Source organism: Topomyia yanbarensis, chromosome 3, assembly GCF_030247195.1.
Source record: "Topomyia yanbarensis strain Yona2022 chromosome 3, ASM3024719v1, whole genome shotgun sequence".
NCBI classification, from domain to species: domain Eukaryota; kingdom Metazoa; phylum Arthropoda; class Insecta; order Diptera; family Culicidae; genus Topomyia; species Topomyia yanbarensis.
The window spans coordinates 411,977,084-411,996,191 of NC_080672.1; the positions used below are offsets into that span (position 1 = coordinate 411,977,084).

Sequence of the window (19,108 nt, forward strand, 5' to 3'; positions counted from 1 at the left end):
ATTGAGATGCGCGAAGACTGAAACTAAAAGTTCCAATCGATCCCAAACCAACGATTCAAATCGATCAATGTGAACAAATATGCAGGATTTAGGGCATGTTCAGGAGCGTTTTATTTTGTATAGGAGTTTCAAAGTAGAACTGGAACTGAAACATTCACATCCCCAGCAGAGCGTTTTGTTTCATTATTTCGAACAGTTTTGTTTCAAAATTTAAAACTGTTATACGACTCCGTTCTATTTGTTGCTGATTTTAAAACACGTTTAGAACTGTGTTTTAAATACATGCAAAGTTTTCAGCACATACACTTAGACCCGATAGACTGGGGAAAAATAAATTTGAATGCAGTAACGCTGAAGGAATGGCGAGACATGAATTTTAAACTGAATAGAACATCCGCTACAACTGCTGCTGGGGACAGCAAGTTCTAGTTTTAATTTTTTTTAGTTTTATATAATAGAACTGTCAAAATTATGAATCTAGAACTGAAACACTCCTGAACATGCTCTTAGGAAGTAACGCGTTGTTTCAAACACATAATGTAGGTCTTGTGGAGAAAATTAGCAGCAGGTACTGAAAATATGTGCATGAAAACGAACATTGATTCTTTTATTATATTAAATCATAGTTAAAGGCGATAATAAATCGATTGTTTTTCAAAATTAACTACTCGTTTGTTCATTCATTTTCGTTAGGATATAATCTACTGATACTGAAAGGGAGAGGGTAGTTTGGGGCGGTCGACATTCAGTGTGTCCTTATTTTGCTCTTAGCCCATTTGGTAACCCTAATAAGTACCATTAACCATTTACTTTCGAGTGTATTTTGTGCTACATGTTTGAGTAAACCGAGAAATCAGGTGGATCGTACTTCTACGTACGAAACCTTTCCAATGTAAAATATGGATAAGGATAAATGTTCTAAAAACATTAAAATTTTGCGTGCAAGAGTTATAAAGATTCAGAGAACTGCTCATGTTTGAAAGAAGGCATCAATTCCTTTGTTCGAGTAAATCGGGTATGTGAATGGATAACTGGCTTGTTAGCAATGAGCCGCAGATTTACACTGCATCAGTTTCTTGACTTATACTACGTTCACCCTACAGAGTTAAAACATTATAATTAGCAACAAGAAAAATGTCATCAAGATAGCGTTAAAACACGTTTTAACTCGCAGTGTGAAAGTAGTATTAGGTAATACTACGTTCACACTACGAGTTAAAACATGTTTTAACGCTATCTTGATTACACTTTTCTTGTTGCTAATTATTATAACATGTTTTAACTCTGCAATGTGAACGTAGTATAATGCAGTTTTAGTTTCACCACATAACTTTACTTACATAATACTGTTTCATGCTTTTGGGTCCTAGGAAAAGAGCTACCGCTTCCTATGGTTGTTACCAAATAGCTCTCAAAAACACACCTGTACTGAATTCTGAAATTTGTCCTACATGCATGTTTATATTATTAAAAGAAATGTAAAAATACTGACATTCTCTAATGTTGCTAGCAGTGCAGATTTTTGATTTTCATCAAGATTTTTCCCAATTCAAAGCAATATGGGTGTTTTTCCCATCTTAGCAAAAATGTCTTGGGAATGGCTTTATCTGGGGAATAAACTTCTGAGCATTGGTTCATTCTGGATAAGGTTTTTTCGAGAAGGAGTACATGCTGGAATAGTTTTCATAAATTGTTACTTTCAAAAAAAAAAGTGGCAGCGCTGCCGAACCGCTCGGATATGTCTTTCTGTTCGTGCAATATTTTCCAAAGTTTTCCAATAGTATATAATGTGTTTGAGGGAAAATTGAAATTCACATAGTCATTTCTTCTATAGAGTTACGTGTTAATAGGTGTGAATAGCGTGAAAATAGAGATTTTATGTAGTGATTTTATCGTCACATTCTGATAACTTTTCAATGAATGCGCGTGAATCTAGCCGCCAATAATACAGCCGCTTGTTTAGCGTAGCGCCATCTATAAATATAAATTTTATGACGGTGTGAGAAAAAACTGCTTTTTTCGAAGAAGAAGAAATTGGCCCTAAGACAGCCAGCCTCGAGACAGGTCTACGCACAATCCCCCTGACAGTTTGCACAATCGCTTGACGAATCTTCCCATCCGCTCTTTGATGACTAACTGCACGCCACCTCGTTCTCAGCCGTTTCGTCTGTCTCCGTCCACGATGTACACCAGATTTTACATCCCCGAACCACTTCGTGCGCTTCGTGAGGGTCGGAAGGAATTCCCGAGTCCACCATTTCCGAAGACGTCTAGTTGAAACTGAATCTGATTTCAGGATATCCGCAAGGCTGCGATGAATCTGTTGGTTTAATCGTTGGCTGACGAACACCGCTCGAGCTCCCCAGTAGAAAGGAGTTCGGAGCAATGGCTCGGAAGTCAATGGCAGATACATTAATCCGGGGTAATGGTCCATCAATAGTGGTGAACCTATAATTTCATGGGAGTATGATTGTGAACTTCGCACCTAGGTCGATTTTAGGGGCTTTCCTAATGCGTCCGCCGTTCCGGAGCATCACATAATCATCTGCGATCGGAATAGCTGGTAAATTCCGCTACTGAGCAGCGTGAACCATTGATTTCTGTTGATTACGCAATGTTGTCGCCATTTCATCGAGAAACGCCTACAAGAACTCAGGAACCACGTACTGTCCGTTGTTCACTTTGGACCTTTACCCCATTTGGCTGCGGCATCAGCAGTGTGAAATTTCGAAGGCACCCATCGCCAGTCGTGGATATCCGCTGTGGTAAGTGTAAGATGGCTACGAATGAATCAATGTATGTATATTTTCAGATAGTATCTAATACAAAGGTAGGGTACAAGGTTGTTGGTACAAGGTACTATAATAGCAAGGTTAATATATACGTTACATCTTCCTTTCTTAATAATATTCAAATTCACTTAATCTCTTAGGTTTCACTGTGCGTCCTGAGCGCGTCAGTCGAGGTGTTGCCGATACATCTTCTTCGAAGTGTAACGAGCTTTGATTCCGGTTGCTGGTCTCAGCAGCTATTTCGCTTCGATTATCATCAGGATCAACTTCCGCTGGTTGGACGCTTTCTTGAATATTCTCTTCCTTCTGATCACCTCCGCGTAGCTTGCGTAAGTGATGAGTATTCCTTCTTAATGTTCTCTCACCATCGGTCACTATGTACGAACGGTTTTCATCCAGTTGTTTTACTACAGTTCCCGGTGTCCATCTTCGCGATGTTTGGTCCTGTATGAGAACTTTCTCCTGCTTAATAAACTGTGGTGGTTTCATGCTTCCTCTATATGCGAAATCCTTTTGAATCTCACGTTCACGTTCTAGTAGATGCTGAACATTCTCTGCTACTCTAGGTCTGAGCGCTTCCTGTGTCATCGGCATATTTGATCGCACCAAACGGCCCATAAGTCTTTCATTGGGTGATGGTATAGAACTGCTACGAGGTGTATTCCGCATGTGTAGTAAGGCTAGACGTATGTCAGATTGGTCGTCATTGCATTTTTTTAGCATTGATTTGGCTACTTGCACGTACCGTTCAGCTAATCCGTTTGCTCTGGGAAAATGGGGACTTGAAGTTTGATGTTCAAATCCCCATTTATTACAAAATTGACGAAAATCTGCAGAAACGTACTGAGGACCATTGTCTGTTTCTAGAACTTGGGGAATACCATGAACTGAGAACCATTCCTTCAACTGTTTGATGACCTTTTTGGATGTTGTTTCTGGCATTTGTTTTATGTCGAAAAACCCAGAATAGCTGTCGACGAGGAGAAGATATTCCTTTCCCTTAAAATGGAAAAGGTCTGAGGCAACTCTTTCGAACGGAAGACCTGGGATATCCTTCAGGAGAATGGTATTTTTTGTGTTATTACGTTGATGACGTTGACAAATCGTACAGGCTTCTACCATATCATGGATGTCACTACCCATGCCTATCCAAAACAACACTTGTCTTGCTCTACGAATACAGCTTTGGATACCCGAATGCCCGCTGTGCACCTTCGCTAGCATAGCTTTTCTTAGCGATTTTGGAATAAGTACTTGATTTGATTTGAATATAAGTCCATCATAGACTGCCATTTCGTCTCGAAAACCCCAGTATTTTCGCAATTCCGGCAACAGTTCGTTTCTCGTTTCCGGCCAGCCTTGGATTATGATTGATTTCAGAGATTGCATCTCAAAGTCCGCTTCGGTGTGGTGCTTTAGCTCCGCGCTAGCGTTTTTGGTTATCTGTAATATCAAAAGTACTTCTAATTGTTCTTCATTGTTAGCAGTGGAAGAGTTATCGACATCACGGCTCAAGATGTCCGGGATCGGAATGTTAGTTCCCTTGATGTACACGACTGTGGGGTCATATTGGGCTACCTCTAATCTTATTCTACGTAGGCGGGGAGGAGCCCTATCAAGAGGTTTTCGGAATATAGATTCTAATGGTTTATGATCAGTTTCAATGGTCAACTTTTTCCCGTATATATATTGATGAAACTTTGAGCAAGCGAACCGTATGGCGGTAGCTTCCTTCTCAATTTGAGGGTAATTCAACTCCGAAGGCGTTAAAGCCTTAGACGCATATGCTACTGGGCGACCCTGTTGTAGTAGTACGGCTCCTAGAGCATGGGAGCTCGCATCTACTGAAAGCGTTACTGGTAGATTCACATCATAATACCTGAGTATTGGTGGTGATTGCATCAGAGTTTTGATTTTCTGGAACGCATTCTCTTGCTCACAACCCCAGTCCCAATCAACATCTTTGGCCAACAGTGATCTTAGCGGAACTGTGACATCTGATAAGTTAGGCACAAACTTTCCCATGTAGGTTATCATTCCTAATGCCCTTTGTAGCTCAGACTTGTTCGAAGGTGTTTTGAGTTTGATAACAGCCTCCAACTTTTCGGGATCTGCTTTCAATCCTCCGTCCGTGACTATATGACCCAAAAATTTTACACTAGATTGATTAAACGAACATTTATCCCTGTTCAGTTTCAGCCCAGCCGAATGCAATCTTTTCACAACTTTCTCCGTTATTTTGGCCAGTTTCTCACTGCTATCAGCGTGAATGAGAATGTCATCCATGGAAATTTCTACCCCTTCAATGCCTTCCAGTGTGTCGTTCATAACTTTTTGAAACACTTCCGGAGCTGAAGCAAGCCCAAAAGGTAACCGCTTGCAGACATATCTTCCCCAAGGAGTACCAAAAGCTAAAAATTTGGACGTTCTTTCTGTAACCCTTATCTGCCAAAACCCCTTTTTACAGTCAAGGATTGTAAAACATTTCGAATTTGTTAATCGGGTCGCTATCTCTTCTACAGTGGTAAGAGGATGGTGCCGTCTCAATAAATTTTTGTTTACCTGCGATGGGTCAATGCAAATGCGTATCTTTTCATTCCGTTTAACCAAAACCATTGCGTTGACAACTGGGGTTGGGGCGTGAATCCTTTCGATAACTCCGAGGCGCTCCATAGAATCCAACTCATTTTTCACTGCTGCTCTGATGCTATGCGGAACGTGACGCGCTGGCGTCGCTTCCCACTGAGAGTTTGAGATCAGGTCAATATCGTACACATAGTCCTTCAGGCAGCCTAGTCCTTCATACAATGTATCATCCAATACATGAACAGCATCCACTCGTGCAATCAATCTTTGAGCAATACACGTTTCTTTACCAAGCACTGGTACTACAGATTCTTCTACTACTTTGAACGTGATAATGCTATCCTTGTTCTTAATTCGGCACACAGGATCAATTTCCCCAAGTACTTGCAACCGATGGTTTGAAAACGACACAAGCCACTTAGTTTTGGATGGCCGTAGACTGATCTTCAGCTGCTTTACTAACCATAATGAAACAACGTTGCAGTGGGCACCCGAGTCTAGCTTTACCGAAAACTTCTTGTTGTGTACTTTCACAATTTCAAACCAATCTTTATCATTTCCTGAACTTTCCACTGAACCGATAAATAATTCGTCCGAGTCTTCATCGGAATCAATTTCATTATTCTCCGAGTGTTGTATCGAGTGCACTACACTTTTCGATTTGCACATAGCAGCAAAATGATTAGACGATCCACATTTTCTACAAGTTTTACCGAAAGCGGGACAAGATCGCTTCGTGTGCTTTCTTCCACACTTTTTGCACTGGAAAAATTCTTCCTTTTCGTCAGATCGACCACCAATCAACTTTTGCTTCGCCGTTTTCACAATGTCCACTTTGGCTTCCCCAACCAATGCCTTTGATTGCATCGCCGTCAACTCAAAATTACGGCAGAGCTCAATAGTTTTTTGGAGGGTTAAATCGTCGTTTAACAGCTGTGGCACTAAGCTAAGATATTTGATTCCGATTATGATTCGATCTTTTACAAGGGAATCGTGAAGCACACTGAAAGAGCATTTTTTTGCCTGCTCTCTAACTCGCGTAACAAAATTGTCAAACTGTTCATCTTCCCGCTGAACGATTTGATTGAAGTTGTACCGCTCAAACGTGATACACGATTTTGGCGTAAAATACTGATCAAATTTCGCTCTGATTATTTCAACACTTTGTTCTTCTTCCGGACGCAGGCAGAACGTATCGTATATCCGCACACAATCTTCTCCTATCGCGCTCATGAACGTTGCTGCCTGTACCTCCTCCGGCTTATCTGACAGCTGCGTTGCTGTAGCAAACCACAAGTATTGCCGAATCCAGTTTTTCCATTGGGCGGCCATGTTTTCCCCCAACACAATCGGCCTAGGCGGCTTCAAGCCTGCAGATGACGCCATGTTGTCGGATCACGATAGAGATCGCTTTTCTTTTGAATAATTAATGTTTTCACTCCCGCCGTAGTTCGAACTTTTTACTTTTCCCGTTCAATCAGCCACAAATCTGCATTGCTGACTTCATTTATCCGCGATTTCACTAGATTTCTCCATCTGAATCGAAAAAAAATATCACGAGCGTAATCGATTTCTGACACCATGTAAGATGGCTACGAATGAATCAATGTATGTATATTTTCAGATAGTATCTAATACAAAGGTAGGGTACAAGGTTGTTGGTACAAGGTACTATAATAGCAAGGTTAATATATACGTTACAGTAAGTAGCTCTCCAATATGGCAGGCCACGAACTGTTTATACCTGCGATGATCCGCTCGAAGCCACGACAGCACAGTAACCGAATCAGTCCACAAGTACCTCGCGCTTTCCGGTTTTCCGGATAAGCTAACACGATTAGTCAAAGCGACGATGGATCGGGTGATGTGCGTTGTACATAATACATGAGAGGAAGAGGTTCTAGAGACAACAATGTGGACCCCCATCCCGAGTTCGGATTGACGGTGACGAAACCGAGATGGTCGACGAATTCGTGTATTTGGGCTCACTAGTAACCGTCGACAATGATACCACTAGAGAAATTCAGAGACGCATCTTGGCGGGAAATCGTGCCTACTTTGGACTCCGGGGGACGCTTCGGTCGAACAAAATTCGCCGCCGCACGAAGTTGATTATTTACAAGACGCTGATTAGACCGGTGGTCCTCTATGGCCACGAGACCTGGACTATGCTCGTGAAGGACCAACGCGCCCTTGGAGTTTTGAAACGAAAGGTGTTACGTACCATCTACGGTGACGTGCAGATGAAAGACGGAATGAGGCGCAGGCGAATGAACCATGAGTTGCATCAGCTGCTGGAAGAACCATCCATCGCGCATACCGCAAAAATAGGACGTTTGCGGTTGGCTGGACACGTCGCGAGAATGTCAGACGACGACCCAGTCAAGATGATTCTTGAGGGCGACCGTACAGGAACAGCGAGCACGGTGGATCGACCAGATAGAGGACGATTGGAGGACCCTTCGAAGACTGCGAGGCTGGCGACAAGCAGCAATGGGCCGAGAGGAGAGGAGACGGCTTCTGCATACAACAAAAGACAACAAGGCTCTAGCCTGAACGGTAAGGTAAGTATACCCGGCAATCAGAGCCACAAGAAAACTCATCACCGATAGATTTGTTTGAACATCGATAAACAAGGACACCACGAAGTCGTTTGTTACGGTCGCGATCAATATCACATAATTTCGTACGCTTTGGAGGTTTAGTATTTTCAAAGAATTTTGCAAGATAAACTTCAAACAAATTTATTCTCGAAATACTTGGTGTCTTCTGAAAAGTTTTCGAGAATTTTCTTACAAATAACTTGGCTGAATACATGACTGCATGACATATGTCGATGTAGTAACATACATAGAGATTTCATATTACCAATAAACTGCCGTGATACGCATAACAGTCGCACCTGCATATGAAACCTATAGCAAATGGGACTGTTATGCGGATCACGGCAGTAAAGATGTTGTAAATGAAATTCCCAACAACTTTGTTGAAGACACCAAAAACTAGCGTTTTTCATGTGATGTATTGGGTCATTCTTTACTCTTTAATTTACCGTAAAAACGACCTAAACGTTAACAACCTGAGCAGTCATTGTCTGCAGCATTCCAACATCCAGCCAAGTTTTTAATTTGATATCTCACTCTGCTCGGGTCTCCGAGCAACTTTTACAAAATGTGGTCCATTCTATCTTCACCCGTCGCTGATCATTCGCAAACCCTCCCGAAAACACTAAGACTAAGCTGTTAGAATTTCGAAGCTGTAGGGATAGGGTATCAAGGAAAATTAGCGCTTTGTAGAGAATTAACTACTTGGGGTATACTGTCAAACGCACGATTGCCCCATGCGTATACTGCCGCTATACGCACAATTGTCCCATGTTCTATGGAATTCCCTATACTCATGGGACAACAATGCGTAGAGCGGCAGTATAGTACTTTCAATCGTAGGATTTTTTGGAGCCCAATGTAAGCATTACTTGCTAGAATAGTTTTTGAATTTTGCTGCTGTCATTGATGTTCACCAATAACCGACAAACCATCTATGTATGACAGTGGTGTGCTGAAAGGCGAAATATGATAGTTATTAAGAATAGGACGAGTTTTTCAAGGATTACGTAGACAAAGTAATAAACAAAAAATACCGTGGAAGAATTGCGAGTGTAGAACTTAGTTTGGAAATTAAGGCCTAAAACTGTAAGACAGCAGTAATTCTCTGGTTGAGTCGGATTCGATTCGCCAGTTCAATCCATAGACACGATAAATTTTTAACTGATCAGTTGTATGATTGATTTTCAAATATACATTGACCTGGAGTTGCTTTATATCAGACCACGGTTCAGTTTAAAAGTAAAAAAAACTAACGAATTATGACTTGTATTAAAATATTCGAGTCAGTTATAAACGGTTTTTTTTATTATTTTAGTTTAGATCGGCTTTGTCAGCCTAAGCAAGCACAATTTCGCATCCGTTCGATTGCGTTTTCTGAGCTCTGTAAGCTATCGCGCTTCACGAGCGATTCCTAATCTCCATCGATGGCAAACCCCGTATTACAGATCATGCCCTCAAATTCCGTAATCATCATCGTCATCCGAGTCCAGGGCCGCTCTCCGTCGGTCAAACTTAACCGTTGAACTGCTACGAGGCATCTGCTGATTGAGACTTTCGAGCAGTTTGACCAACGAAGCATCGTCCAGTTTGCCGCCGATCTGACCCATCTGTGCCATCCGGATGATCATACCCTCAACCATCTGAGCCTTTTCGGGTTTACTCAATTTAAGCGTGTTGAGACGTGCGCGGGCGTTCTGATCCAGCAGCTGCGAGAGCATCGAATTTTTCATGTCTTCCTGGGCGGCCATCTGCTCCTCTTTCGCCTTTTGCTGTTCCGGATTAGCTCCCTAGAGTTGAAATAAAAACGGTTTTAAAGAAAGTACATCTCAAAATATATAAATCCTATTTATAGCAGAATTAAAAAGCGCAGTTTGAGAATTTGCAAATATAACCGGTTCCAATAATTCTTGTATTATTTTCTTATATTACCTGCATTTGTTGAAGACGTTGCTGGCGGATTGCTTGTAGTTCGGGATCATCCATTTTTATCTAAATTGCAATATGTAACTTAAGATTAAACACAAAAATATCTGGTCTTTTGATTTCTATAAAATCAGTTTTAAACACGCATTGGAAAATAGGGAAAATAATTGCTTGACAGTACCGTGATTCTGATTGAACTGTCAAATCTTCATTCGGGCAAAAGTACCATTTATCGTCATATGTACCCTTCAGAGTTTTTTCTTCCAACAATCGCTATGACTTAGGAGTTGGCATATTTAATAGACGAGCAAAAAGCGAATCAGAAACAGAGATGCCAGATTTGCAGACAAGTCTGCAAATTCGCAGACTTTTAATTTAAGCTGCAGATTTTTTCGATGACGCAGATATTTGCAGATTTTTTAGTTTGGTTGCAGATATTTGCAGATTTTTCAGTTTTGTTGCAGATATTTACAGATTTTTGAATATAAAGGCTTTTGGTTACACTAGCTTTCCTGACATTTTTGTTCTTCCCAGACTTTTAAAATTATTATTGCAGACATTTGAAAAAAGTACCTGGCATCTCTGATCAGAAAGGAAGCCTCATTCGCATCGCAACGTAAACAAAGACACTCGTTTTAGTTAATTTCGCCGAAGCTCGTGGAGTAATTTACAATTTTCAACCAAAATGTCGTTTGATTCTATCCCAAAAGATCTTCGTGGTTTGCGAGCTTGTTTGGTATGCTCTCTAGTGAAGGTAAGCACATATTCTATTTCCGGCAACAGTGATCCTTTATTTTGCTCATTTACTTCCAGACTTTCGATCAATTTGAATATGACGGGTGCGAGAACTGTGAAGATTTTCTTCGAATGAAGAACAACAAGGACCAAGTGTATGATTGCACTAGCAACAACTTTGACGGGTAAGTTGTACCTACACAAAACAAGATTGTCCAGATATTCTAATCGGAATGATTTCTCCTAGGTTAATCGCTGTTATGAGCCCAGATGACAGCTGGGTATGCAAGTGGCAAAGAATCAGTAAGTTCCGTTTAATGTATAACAAAATCAGTTACTAATTTATGTCTATCTACAAACAGATCGTTTCACGAAAGGTATCTACGCTATATCGGTGTCGGGGCGACTGCCTAACGGCATTGTTAGAGATATGAAAAACAGAGGTATCCCTTACCGACCAAGGGACACAAGTCAACGGTAACTTGTGCTAAAGAATTTTAAACTTTATTTGGAATATACTATTAAATGATGTAACATGAGCTTTTTCCCTTATCCGAAACAATTTTTTTCGTTTATTATTCATAATCGGTTTGTTGTAATTTTCTAATCCGGAGCGAGTTCCTAAATTTGCTACCCGCTTCTTTGTCTCTAACTGCAAACGCAAGGGAGTAAGTGCTAGCATGTACAACTTTTACAGATCAAATCCCTAAAATATCTATTGTCCAGGATTATCATCTTCGAAATTCATCACTAAGTAAAAAGTATTAAATTTGGATTTATCTTTTTTTCTTCAAAAAACACTCAATACCAGTACGTCCAACACAACGTTACAAGAAAGTTAGTAAATCTACTCTTAGTTACAGGACAGCGAAGTTTATTTACAATTTAACCTTGTTGGACCATCTTCGTGTCGCGCGTTTACTCATATCCTTCAGCGTTTTGAGCCTTACACTGTGACCATTTTGTAGTCAGCGTTTTGCCTTCTTCGGACTCCGGCGACCATCGCCACTCAAGAATCTACGGAAATGAAGATGGAAAAGGGGAATGGAAAATGACTTGTGGGTTAAAAGCATGCATCTATAAGGAAATTTTATGAAGCAAAGGCAGCGTAGAAGTAGGAAAATGGTTGGTTAGGGAAATGAGAAATGAAAATGTCGATCAGTTAAAGCCATTCTAGCTCATGTCCATATACCGCGAATTGTTAGTCGGGCGTGGTCGCAGGATTAGTTTGCCCGTTTCATCGCAGGACATGTTGAATTCAGCTAGGACACTCCGGGTTCGGGACGTTATTATCTGTGGTGCGATCACTAGCTTGTGGATTCCGAAGACAAACAAAAGCACTGAAATAAAATAGTTGCGTAATTGCTTGCAGTAAATCTGACCACAAAAAAATCCTACATAAAATCGCAGTCGAGAAGGTGAATACTGGATGGTTCCACAGAGAATCCATTAGCGGGACAATGGATGTTCGGGGATCTGTTAACCAATAGAAAGCTCCTACGAAAGTGACTAACGACATCGTGCATAACAGTACTAAAATCAAACGTGTAGATTAGATAGTTAAAATGGAAAGAAATTTATCTAGGAACCTACTCCTCCATCTTAAGGTGGCTGGTTGGAGCGCAGCGATAACCTCGGTCAAACGTCGTTCAAATGCTTTTAAATCTGGAAAGAATTTCTCTATATTTTCTTGCTCGTTTAATTTTAAGCATAGCTAACCTTCACAAGCCGATGGCTCTAAGGACATTGTTGATATTTTTCCAGCCACAAACCTCTCCAAAACAGTGCTATTATCAAAAGCAACTATATTATCATTATTAGATAATTTTATATTTAAACTTCGAATCTGATAAATTTACGATGAAAGAAAACACAGCGTCTGATGCGTGTATAGTTCTGTCACAATCACTTATGTCATAATATATTCGTTGACATGTCACTTGGCATACAAAAACAGTGCTTCCGGATAAAAGCATTAATAATTACACGGAAACAAAAAACTACCTAAAATTGAGTTCCTTTGACTCAATCTCGTGGTATCGTGGGGGAACTTAAAATTAGGTAAACCGTGTTGAAGGTAGTTTCCATTTAACCACGGCAAAAATTACAACTCATTGATAGGTTTTTTATACTCAAATTTAAGTTGAATTTACCTAATTTTGAGTTCACCCCAAACAACTCAAAAGTAACTTCCCCCACTGAAGATCTCGACTGAGTCGAACCTCTCGTTTTGTTTTTGACAACACTAATAAGTGCGAAAGCGACGCACAACTCAAAAGTAAGTTAGAAGAACTTTTCTGCAGGTTGTTTTATTTAACCGTGTATTGTTCGTCGTACACACGGAAAATAAAACCTTCCAAAAATAAGTTAAATTGGAATTACGTCTTCCTCAGGCTCTTATAAGATAAAAATGCCTTTACTTGAAAAGGGCGATACTAGCAGTGACATCATTAACATCCATAGTGAATATTTTCAGATTTAGTTTTAATATCTCTTTAAAAACTATTCTTTTGTGCATCCTAAATTGCAGCTTCATAAAGTGTTGCAAACAAGATAATTATTCAATGCCAGCCGTGTGTAAGAAATGCATTGCCGCAAGACGTAGGAACGGTTGAAGTTGTTCTTAAAATCCCGCTGAAAAGAAAAGAACATGGAAAAGGATTCCTCTGACCTCTACCCATTTACCAACCCAGCCTCATTTACATAAGCGTGCCATATGCGGTCCGGATGGCTAGCTTTGGTCTTTCCTTTTCACTCCTTTATGCAGTTAGGATAGCAATAAAATCTTAGAAAGTAGTATAAATGCAACTGCATATTTTGTGAACCCTTATGGGACCGGACTAGGATTGTAGGCAAGAATCCGTATTGTGGTCGAATACGTCAGACTTGAAGAAGCAGGGCCAAATATATAACTAAAAAAAGGAAATTCCCCTTCTAACACCTTAGGACATCTACGGAGAATAAGGAAAAACTTTAAGACTAAAAGGGTCAAATTTTCACGCGACGATATAGTAATCGCACGGGCCACACGTAGCTTTAAGATAACATTTGAAAATATTTTGCGAAGAAATTAAGTTTCAAAGTTACTACGACTCCAGGGGTTCTCATATAGTGTGTGAGAAAATCCCAGGAAGATCAACGGCAGCGCAGCAATCACCAGGAATCGAGATCAACGTGCTGCGGTAAAGCAGCAGACTTACGTTGGCGATCTTCTCCTCGTCGTCGTGGCAGCGGTGTCCCCAAATAAGGTAGAATCTTCTCCTTGTCGTCGTGACTCGCTATAGCAATTCACTTCATTCGTACGCCCGAAAGATAGAGAATTTCTCCTCGTCTCGACATAAAGTATTCCAAATTATTAAATTAAATTTTGTTTTTACTATATTAATCGACTAAATGATAGCATCGCCCTTTCAGTGAACAATTTAGCTAGATAATGATTTGTGCAGTTCTTGCTCAGCTTAATCTCTCGTATCAAAGGCTTGTTCAGCTTTCATTGATGGTTGGGTTATTTACTTTTTCAGTCGCAGATTATCCTGTCGAAAGCTGGAAAGCAGAGTGACCTGCAGTACCATGTTCTGAGTTTCCAATCGTAGTCCTTATTTCATCGCGTAGGTCTTTATCGATTGTTCCGATTCGTATTTTCTTCTGCATTGTTCGTAACGGTTAGTTTTCCAGGGTGGCTTGTTCGGCCTTCCTCAACTCCCTGTCTCGCCGGAGGACCATCGTGTCAACTCTGTTTAGAGACCCACGCTGACACGAGGACGATACATCAGCCGATAGAACAGACGCTGTTTTGAGCCGCCCCTAAAATGTGAAACAGACGCATTGATGAGAAGTTGATCAGCTCTACTTCCTTCAAATGGGGGGGGGGGAATTTTACAATACGTTCGCTATGACGGTGTACTCGACATTGATTATTTCATTACAAACTGCAGTTTTCTGCATGCATTATCGCATAATTTGAATTTTTAAAATTAAATTTTGTACTTTTCGATAGCCTACTAACTGAACAACACACTGGAGATCATTGGGTTCCTATTTTGTATATCGTATTTGTTTAGTATTGTTGGATGCATAGTTTTCAAAATACTATTTGAGGCGTGCAATTGTTTTGCTTGTTGTATCTAAACAGCAACACATTGGCTGTTTGTCCATTAGGTGATAATATTTTTTGCACTTAATTCATAGACCATATCAAAACTGAAGCAAGCAGTTCAAATACGAGTTTATAAGCAAAAACTTTTACTTAACTTAATCGTAAATATTATACGGGGGATGCTTTTCCTCGCTGGAGATGGGCAGTGTGGGTTTAAATTTCTTCAAACGAGAAACATGAGTTCAGATTTTAATAGAACTTCCAGTGATCTCCGCATTCGTTTCACAACACGAATGTTGTTCATCAGAGCTTCCCGTCTGCAGCTGGTTTTACGTACAGTTACGTTTCTTACACTTGCCGCATTTGAGATCGATTTTGGTAGCCTGGTAAGTAGCAAGCTGAGCTTTTTTGAAAAACGTTGGGCAGTGATGGATCCGCTAATGAAGTTACTCTTCAAACTTCAAACACGTGAGCGAATTCGGTTTATGTACTTCATGTCTGTGTTTCTAAACTCTTCAAAAATGGCTCTTCTAGAGTTTGGCAGCCTTCCGGAGGTTCTCCATCCACTCGCAGTCCATAGATCAACATTGCACGATCCTTGAGGCGCACAGTATCGGTAATATTGCTGGAAGGAGCTAAGAAACTAGACTGAACAGGTTTCTTGGAATCCTTTTCCTTCCCGGATTCTTTTTTGCCTATGCTGATGTCCGAATTTCTGCTATTCATGCTGGATGATTTGCTCGATGACTTGGACGAACCTTTAGTGGAAGGAGGCGTCGCAGCTAGGAATCTCTTAGGGCATGTTCAGGAGCGTTTTATTTTGTATAGGAGTTTCAAAGTAGAACTGGAACTGAAACATTCACATCCCTAACAGAGCGTTTTGTTTTATAATTTCGAACAGTTTTGTTTTAAAATTTAGAACTGTTATACGACGCCGTTCTATTTGTTGCTGATTTTGTTTAGAACTGTGTTTTAAATACATGCAAAATTTTCAGCACAGACACTTAGACCCGATAGACTGGGGAAAAATAAATTTGAATGCAGTGACGCTGAAAGCACGGCGTGACATGAATTTTAAACTGAATAGACACTTAGACCCGATTGACTGGGGAAACGTAAATTTGAATGCAGTAACACTGAAGGAATGGTGAGGCATGAATTTTAAACTGAATAGAACATCCGCTAAAACTGCTGCTAGGGACGGCAAGTTCTAGTTTTAAAATTTTCAGTTTTATATTATAGAACTGTCAAAATTATGAATCTAGAACTGAAACACTCCTGAACATGCTCTTACAGCTTTTGATCAATGATTTTACTAAACTGATCACTTCGTCATCTTTGTTGCACTTCCTTAGTTCGTTAACTGTCATCCCAATGCATGTTTACGTCAATATATCCAAGTTAACGTTCAGACGCTGCAATTCCCTTAGCAAGTCCAGTGCTTGTTCTAGGCTCATCCTATCGGATACGGACATTTTTCCGAGATTCTTCTGTACCTCTTCCTCAACATTCATACTAATTCTGGATTAGGTTTTCCGGTTAAAAAACAATAGTTAAACCAACGACACGACTAGACACTGGCATTCCAAAACTGTATCGCGAATATGACTACCCCTCAGTGACTCAGGTAACTGGTACTGTCAAATGTGACAGTTGGTTAAACAGAGCATATTAAAATTTTCAGAAACCTTCCTGACGCTTTTCTATAGTGGGAAGACTGTGCAAATTGTTCCATACAGATATCTAACGCTTCCACAAGGCACGCACACATCGGAAAACGTCCACATTATATTTCGATCGTTAACAAGTGTTTTTTCTTGAGCAGGAAAAATCAACATTTACAGATGTCAAAAAACAATTCGATCAGTGCAGCCAGTTTGAGTCCTATTTCATCAAATTACACTGTCACTCTGACAGTGTACCTTAGTCGGTGTACCTGGGTTATAAAATGTGTCCTCGAAAAATTGTCAGAGCATTCCGTATTAACATATTTATATTTGGTACTACTATGGTCCAAAGCTCTTATATAGTGATTTTGAACATGGATATGGTTAAAATGACCTGACGCTATAATCGGTTAAAAACCACCATACTCGCAAATTCGAGTTAACCTGGTAATGGTAAATGTTACCATATAATTTTTCTTAGTGTAAGAGCTTTTAGTTCTAGATTCATAATTTTGACAGTTCCATAATATAAAACTAAAAATTTTAAAACTAGAACTTACTGTCCCCAGCAGCAGTTTTAGCGGATGTTCTATTCAGTTTAAAATTCATGTCTCGCCATACCTTCAGCGCTACTGCATTCAAATTTATTTTTTCCCAGTCTATCTGGTCTAAGTGTCTGTGCTGAAAACTTTTCATGTATTTAAAACACAGTTCTAAACGTGTTTTAAAATCAGCAACAAATAGAACGGCGTCGTATGACAGTTTTAAATATTAAAACACAACTGTTCGAAATTATGAAGCAAAACGCTCTGCTGGGGCTGTGAATGTTTCAGTTCCAGTTCTACTTTGAAATTCCTATACAAAATGAAACGCTCCTGAACAAGCCCTAAGGCGCTTAAACCTGGCTTTACCGAGTGCTACCTAGAGTGCTACAATGAATATATATGTGCAATTTTTCACGCAAATTTTTAATGTGCGAATCAATAAAATATATAATAAACAAAAGTGTTCCAAATTTAATCAAAGAAATCTTGGCCATATACCGTACATAGTATAGTATTACTATAACATAGCAAACACTAATAGTAGTTTTAACCAACTAACAGTTTTCAAAACTACCATGTTTATGGTAAATCTAATCGTTGCATGAAAATGGAAGCATAGTTGATAATACCATTATATCGCCATGAAATGGTAAGAAATACCATGTCTCTATATCAAAATGGACATGGTACAAATGACAGGAATCATACTCAAGTCAAATATGATATATTATCTACCAAAATTCACTGGTACAGTCCTTTTAATTTAAACCTCTAATACAGTAGTTTTTTTTTCGTTTCAGTGTACAATGCTCCATTTAGTGTATTTAATCAAAATTAGATCTTTTTCGTTAGAGTGTTAACAGTATCAGAAACTGACATACATTTTTTTTAACTAGTGTGGAGTCAGAATTCGGTACATAAAATATGATTCCGAAGGGTCATTCCAAAAAAATTTTACTTGAATGGATGTAAACAGTACTGCAGGCCGCGTCTAGCTGTAAATTTTGCAAACCTCAGTGAGTGGTTTTTAATAGATTGTATTTTAATCACTTATTACCATCGGTAAAAATAGTCCTCACAATGGTGGACATTAAAAAGTGCTTTTACACAACTATTCTCTCTCAAACAATATCAAACGACGGGAAATTTTTGTTTTGCGGAAGTAATTTCGGGGAAATTTTAGTGTACAGGTAGGCTTATGAATACCGGCAAATGTAATACCTATATTAAATTAATATATATTTTGTTTTAAGCATCGATCGTATTTCCTCCTGTGCCGACAGTTCGGTGGTCGATCCCACCGATCCACAGGTAGTTTTCCCTCTGCCGGAAAAATGTCAAATTTATAGTCTATCATTCCACAAAGACTTTCTAATCGTCGGTTTAAATGGAGAAATTTGCGGCTATTTGTGGAATTCAAAGGCTGCCACTATCGGAAAGAAAGCATGGACCGTCAAACTTCCAGCATCAGTCGAATATACAGATATCAATGAAGTGAATTATCTTTGGTTGGATAAAGAAGAAGAAGTGCTCTACGCGGGCTGCGGAGACAACATAATGTATGCCATTTCTCTAGAGGATGGCCGAGTGGTTCGGAAGTATCAAGGCCATCAAGATTACATTCACTGCGTTTCCGGTTGTGAAGGAAAGTTAGCGACCGCCTCGGAAGATGGATCGATTCTTTTGTGGGATCCACGACAGACAAAGTTCACTGGGAAAATCGAACCACACAGCAATGAATTATTGAGTCGGTCCGATTTCGGCAAGTGGCAAGGTACTGTTTCCATCACGGAAGACTGGCTGGTTTGCGGCGGCGGACCACGATTCTCACTGTGGCATTTACGCTCGTTGGAGTGTACGACGGACTTAGCATTTCCGGAGCGGGTTCATGTGTCCGGATTCGTCGAGGACTTGATTTATGCGGCAGGTCATTGCAAAAATCTTTACCAATACAATTTCAATGGGGACGTAACGGCAGAGATTCCCATATCAGCTCCTGCAGTGTACAGCGTTGTGCAGCAGAGTGAGCCAACTAAACTTATGGCTATTGCCGGTGCTTCAAGTCAGATTGATGTTTGCACTAACTTTAGCTACCGAGACATTGTACTGAATACGTATAAGAAATAAATGCGAGGGGTCCAAAACTAGTTGATTTTTT

The 19,108-nt window shown here is 40.0% G+C and overlaps 5 protein-coding genes and 1 pseudogene across 5 annotated transcripts; 2 read left to right on the forward strand and 4 right to left on the reverse strand.

Annotated features, from left to right (window-relative positions):
* Positions 1-2,900: 2,900 nt before the first annotated feature.
* On the reverse strand, positions 2,901-6,764 carry LOC131688357 (uncharacterized protein K02A2.6-like). The gene has a single exon (XM_058972564.1). It carries the CDS (start codon positions 6,762-6,764, stop codon positions 2,901-2,903), a length of 3,864 nt encoding a protein of 1,287 aa, XP_058828547.1.
* A 2,503-nt stretch (positions 6,765-9,267) lies between these two features.
* On the reverse strand, positions 9,268-10,112 carry LOC131689599 (programmed cell death protein 5). Its single transcript, XM_058974807.1, has 2 exons — positions 9,914-10,112; positions 9,268-9,771 (listed from the first exon to the last, which is right to left on the reverse strand). The coding sequence occupies exons 1-2, from the start codon at positions 9,965-9,967 to the stop codon at positions 9,439-9,441; spliced, it is 387 nt and encodes a 128-aa protein (XP_058830790.1). The 5' UTR covers positions 9,968-10,112; the 3' UTR covers positions 9,268-9,438.
* A 390-nt stretch (positions 10,113-10,502) lies between these two features.
* LOC131692005 (transcription elongation factor SPT4) lies at positions 10,503-11,176 on the forward strand. Its single transcript, XM_058978829.1, has 4 exons — positions 10,503-10,661; positions 10,721-10,827; positions 10,890-10,945; positions 11,005-11,176. The coding sequence occupies exons 1-4, from the start codon at positions 10,593-10,595 to the stop codon at positions 11,121-11,123; spliced, it is 351 nt and encodes a 116-aa protein (XP_058834812.1). The 5' UTR covers positions 10,503-10,592; the 3' UTR covers positions 11,124-11,176.
* A 37-nt stretch (positions 11,177-11,213) lies between these two features.
* On the reverse strand, positions 11,214-12,539 carry LOC131692004 (nuclear envelope phosphatase-regulatory subunit 1 homolog). Its single transcript, XM_058978828.1, has 5 exons — positions 12,362-12,539; positions 12,236-12,307; positions 12,041-12,175; positions 11,835-11,982; positions 11,214-11,659 (listed from the first exon to the last, which is right to left on the reverse strand). Exons 1-5 carry the CDS (start codon positions 12,387-12,389, stop codon positions 11,611-11,613), a joined length of 432 nt encoding a protein of 143 aa, XP_058834811.1. The 5' UTR covers positions 12,390-12,539; the 3' UTR covers positions 11,214-11,610.
* A 2,448-nt stretch (positions 12,540-14,987) lies between these two features.
* On the reverse strand, positions 14,988-16,252 carry LOC131688358 (transcription elongation factor S-II-like; annotated as a pseudogene).
* Positions 16,253-17,863: 1,611 nt separating this feature from the next.
* LOC131690529 (THO complex subunit 6) lies at positions 17,864-19,097 on the forward strand. The gene is made up of 2 exons (XM_058976393.1): positions 17,864-18,140; positions 18,204-19,097. The coding sequence occupies exons 1-2, from the start codon at positions 18,031-18,033 to the stop codon at positions 19,075-19,077; spliced, it is 984 nt and encodes a 327-aa protein (XP_058832376.1). The 5' UTR covers positions 17,864-18,030; the 3' UTR covers positions 19,078-19,097.
* The last annotated feature ends 11 nt before the right edge of the window (positions 19,098-19,108 follow it).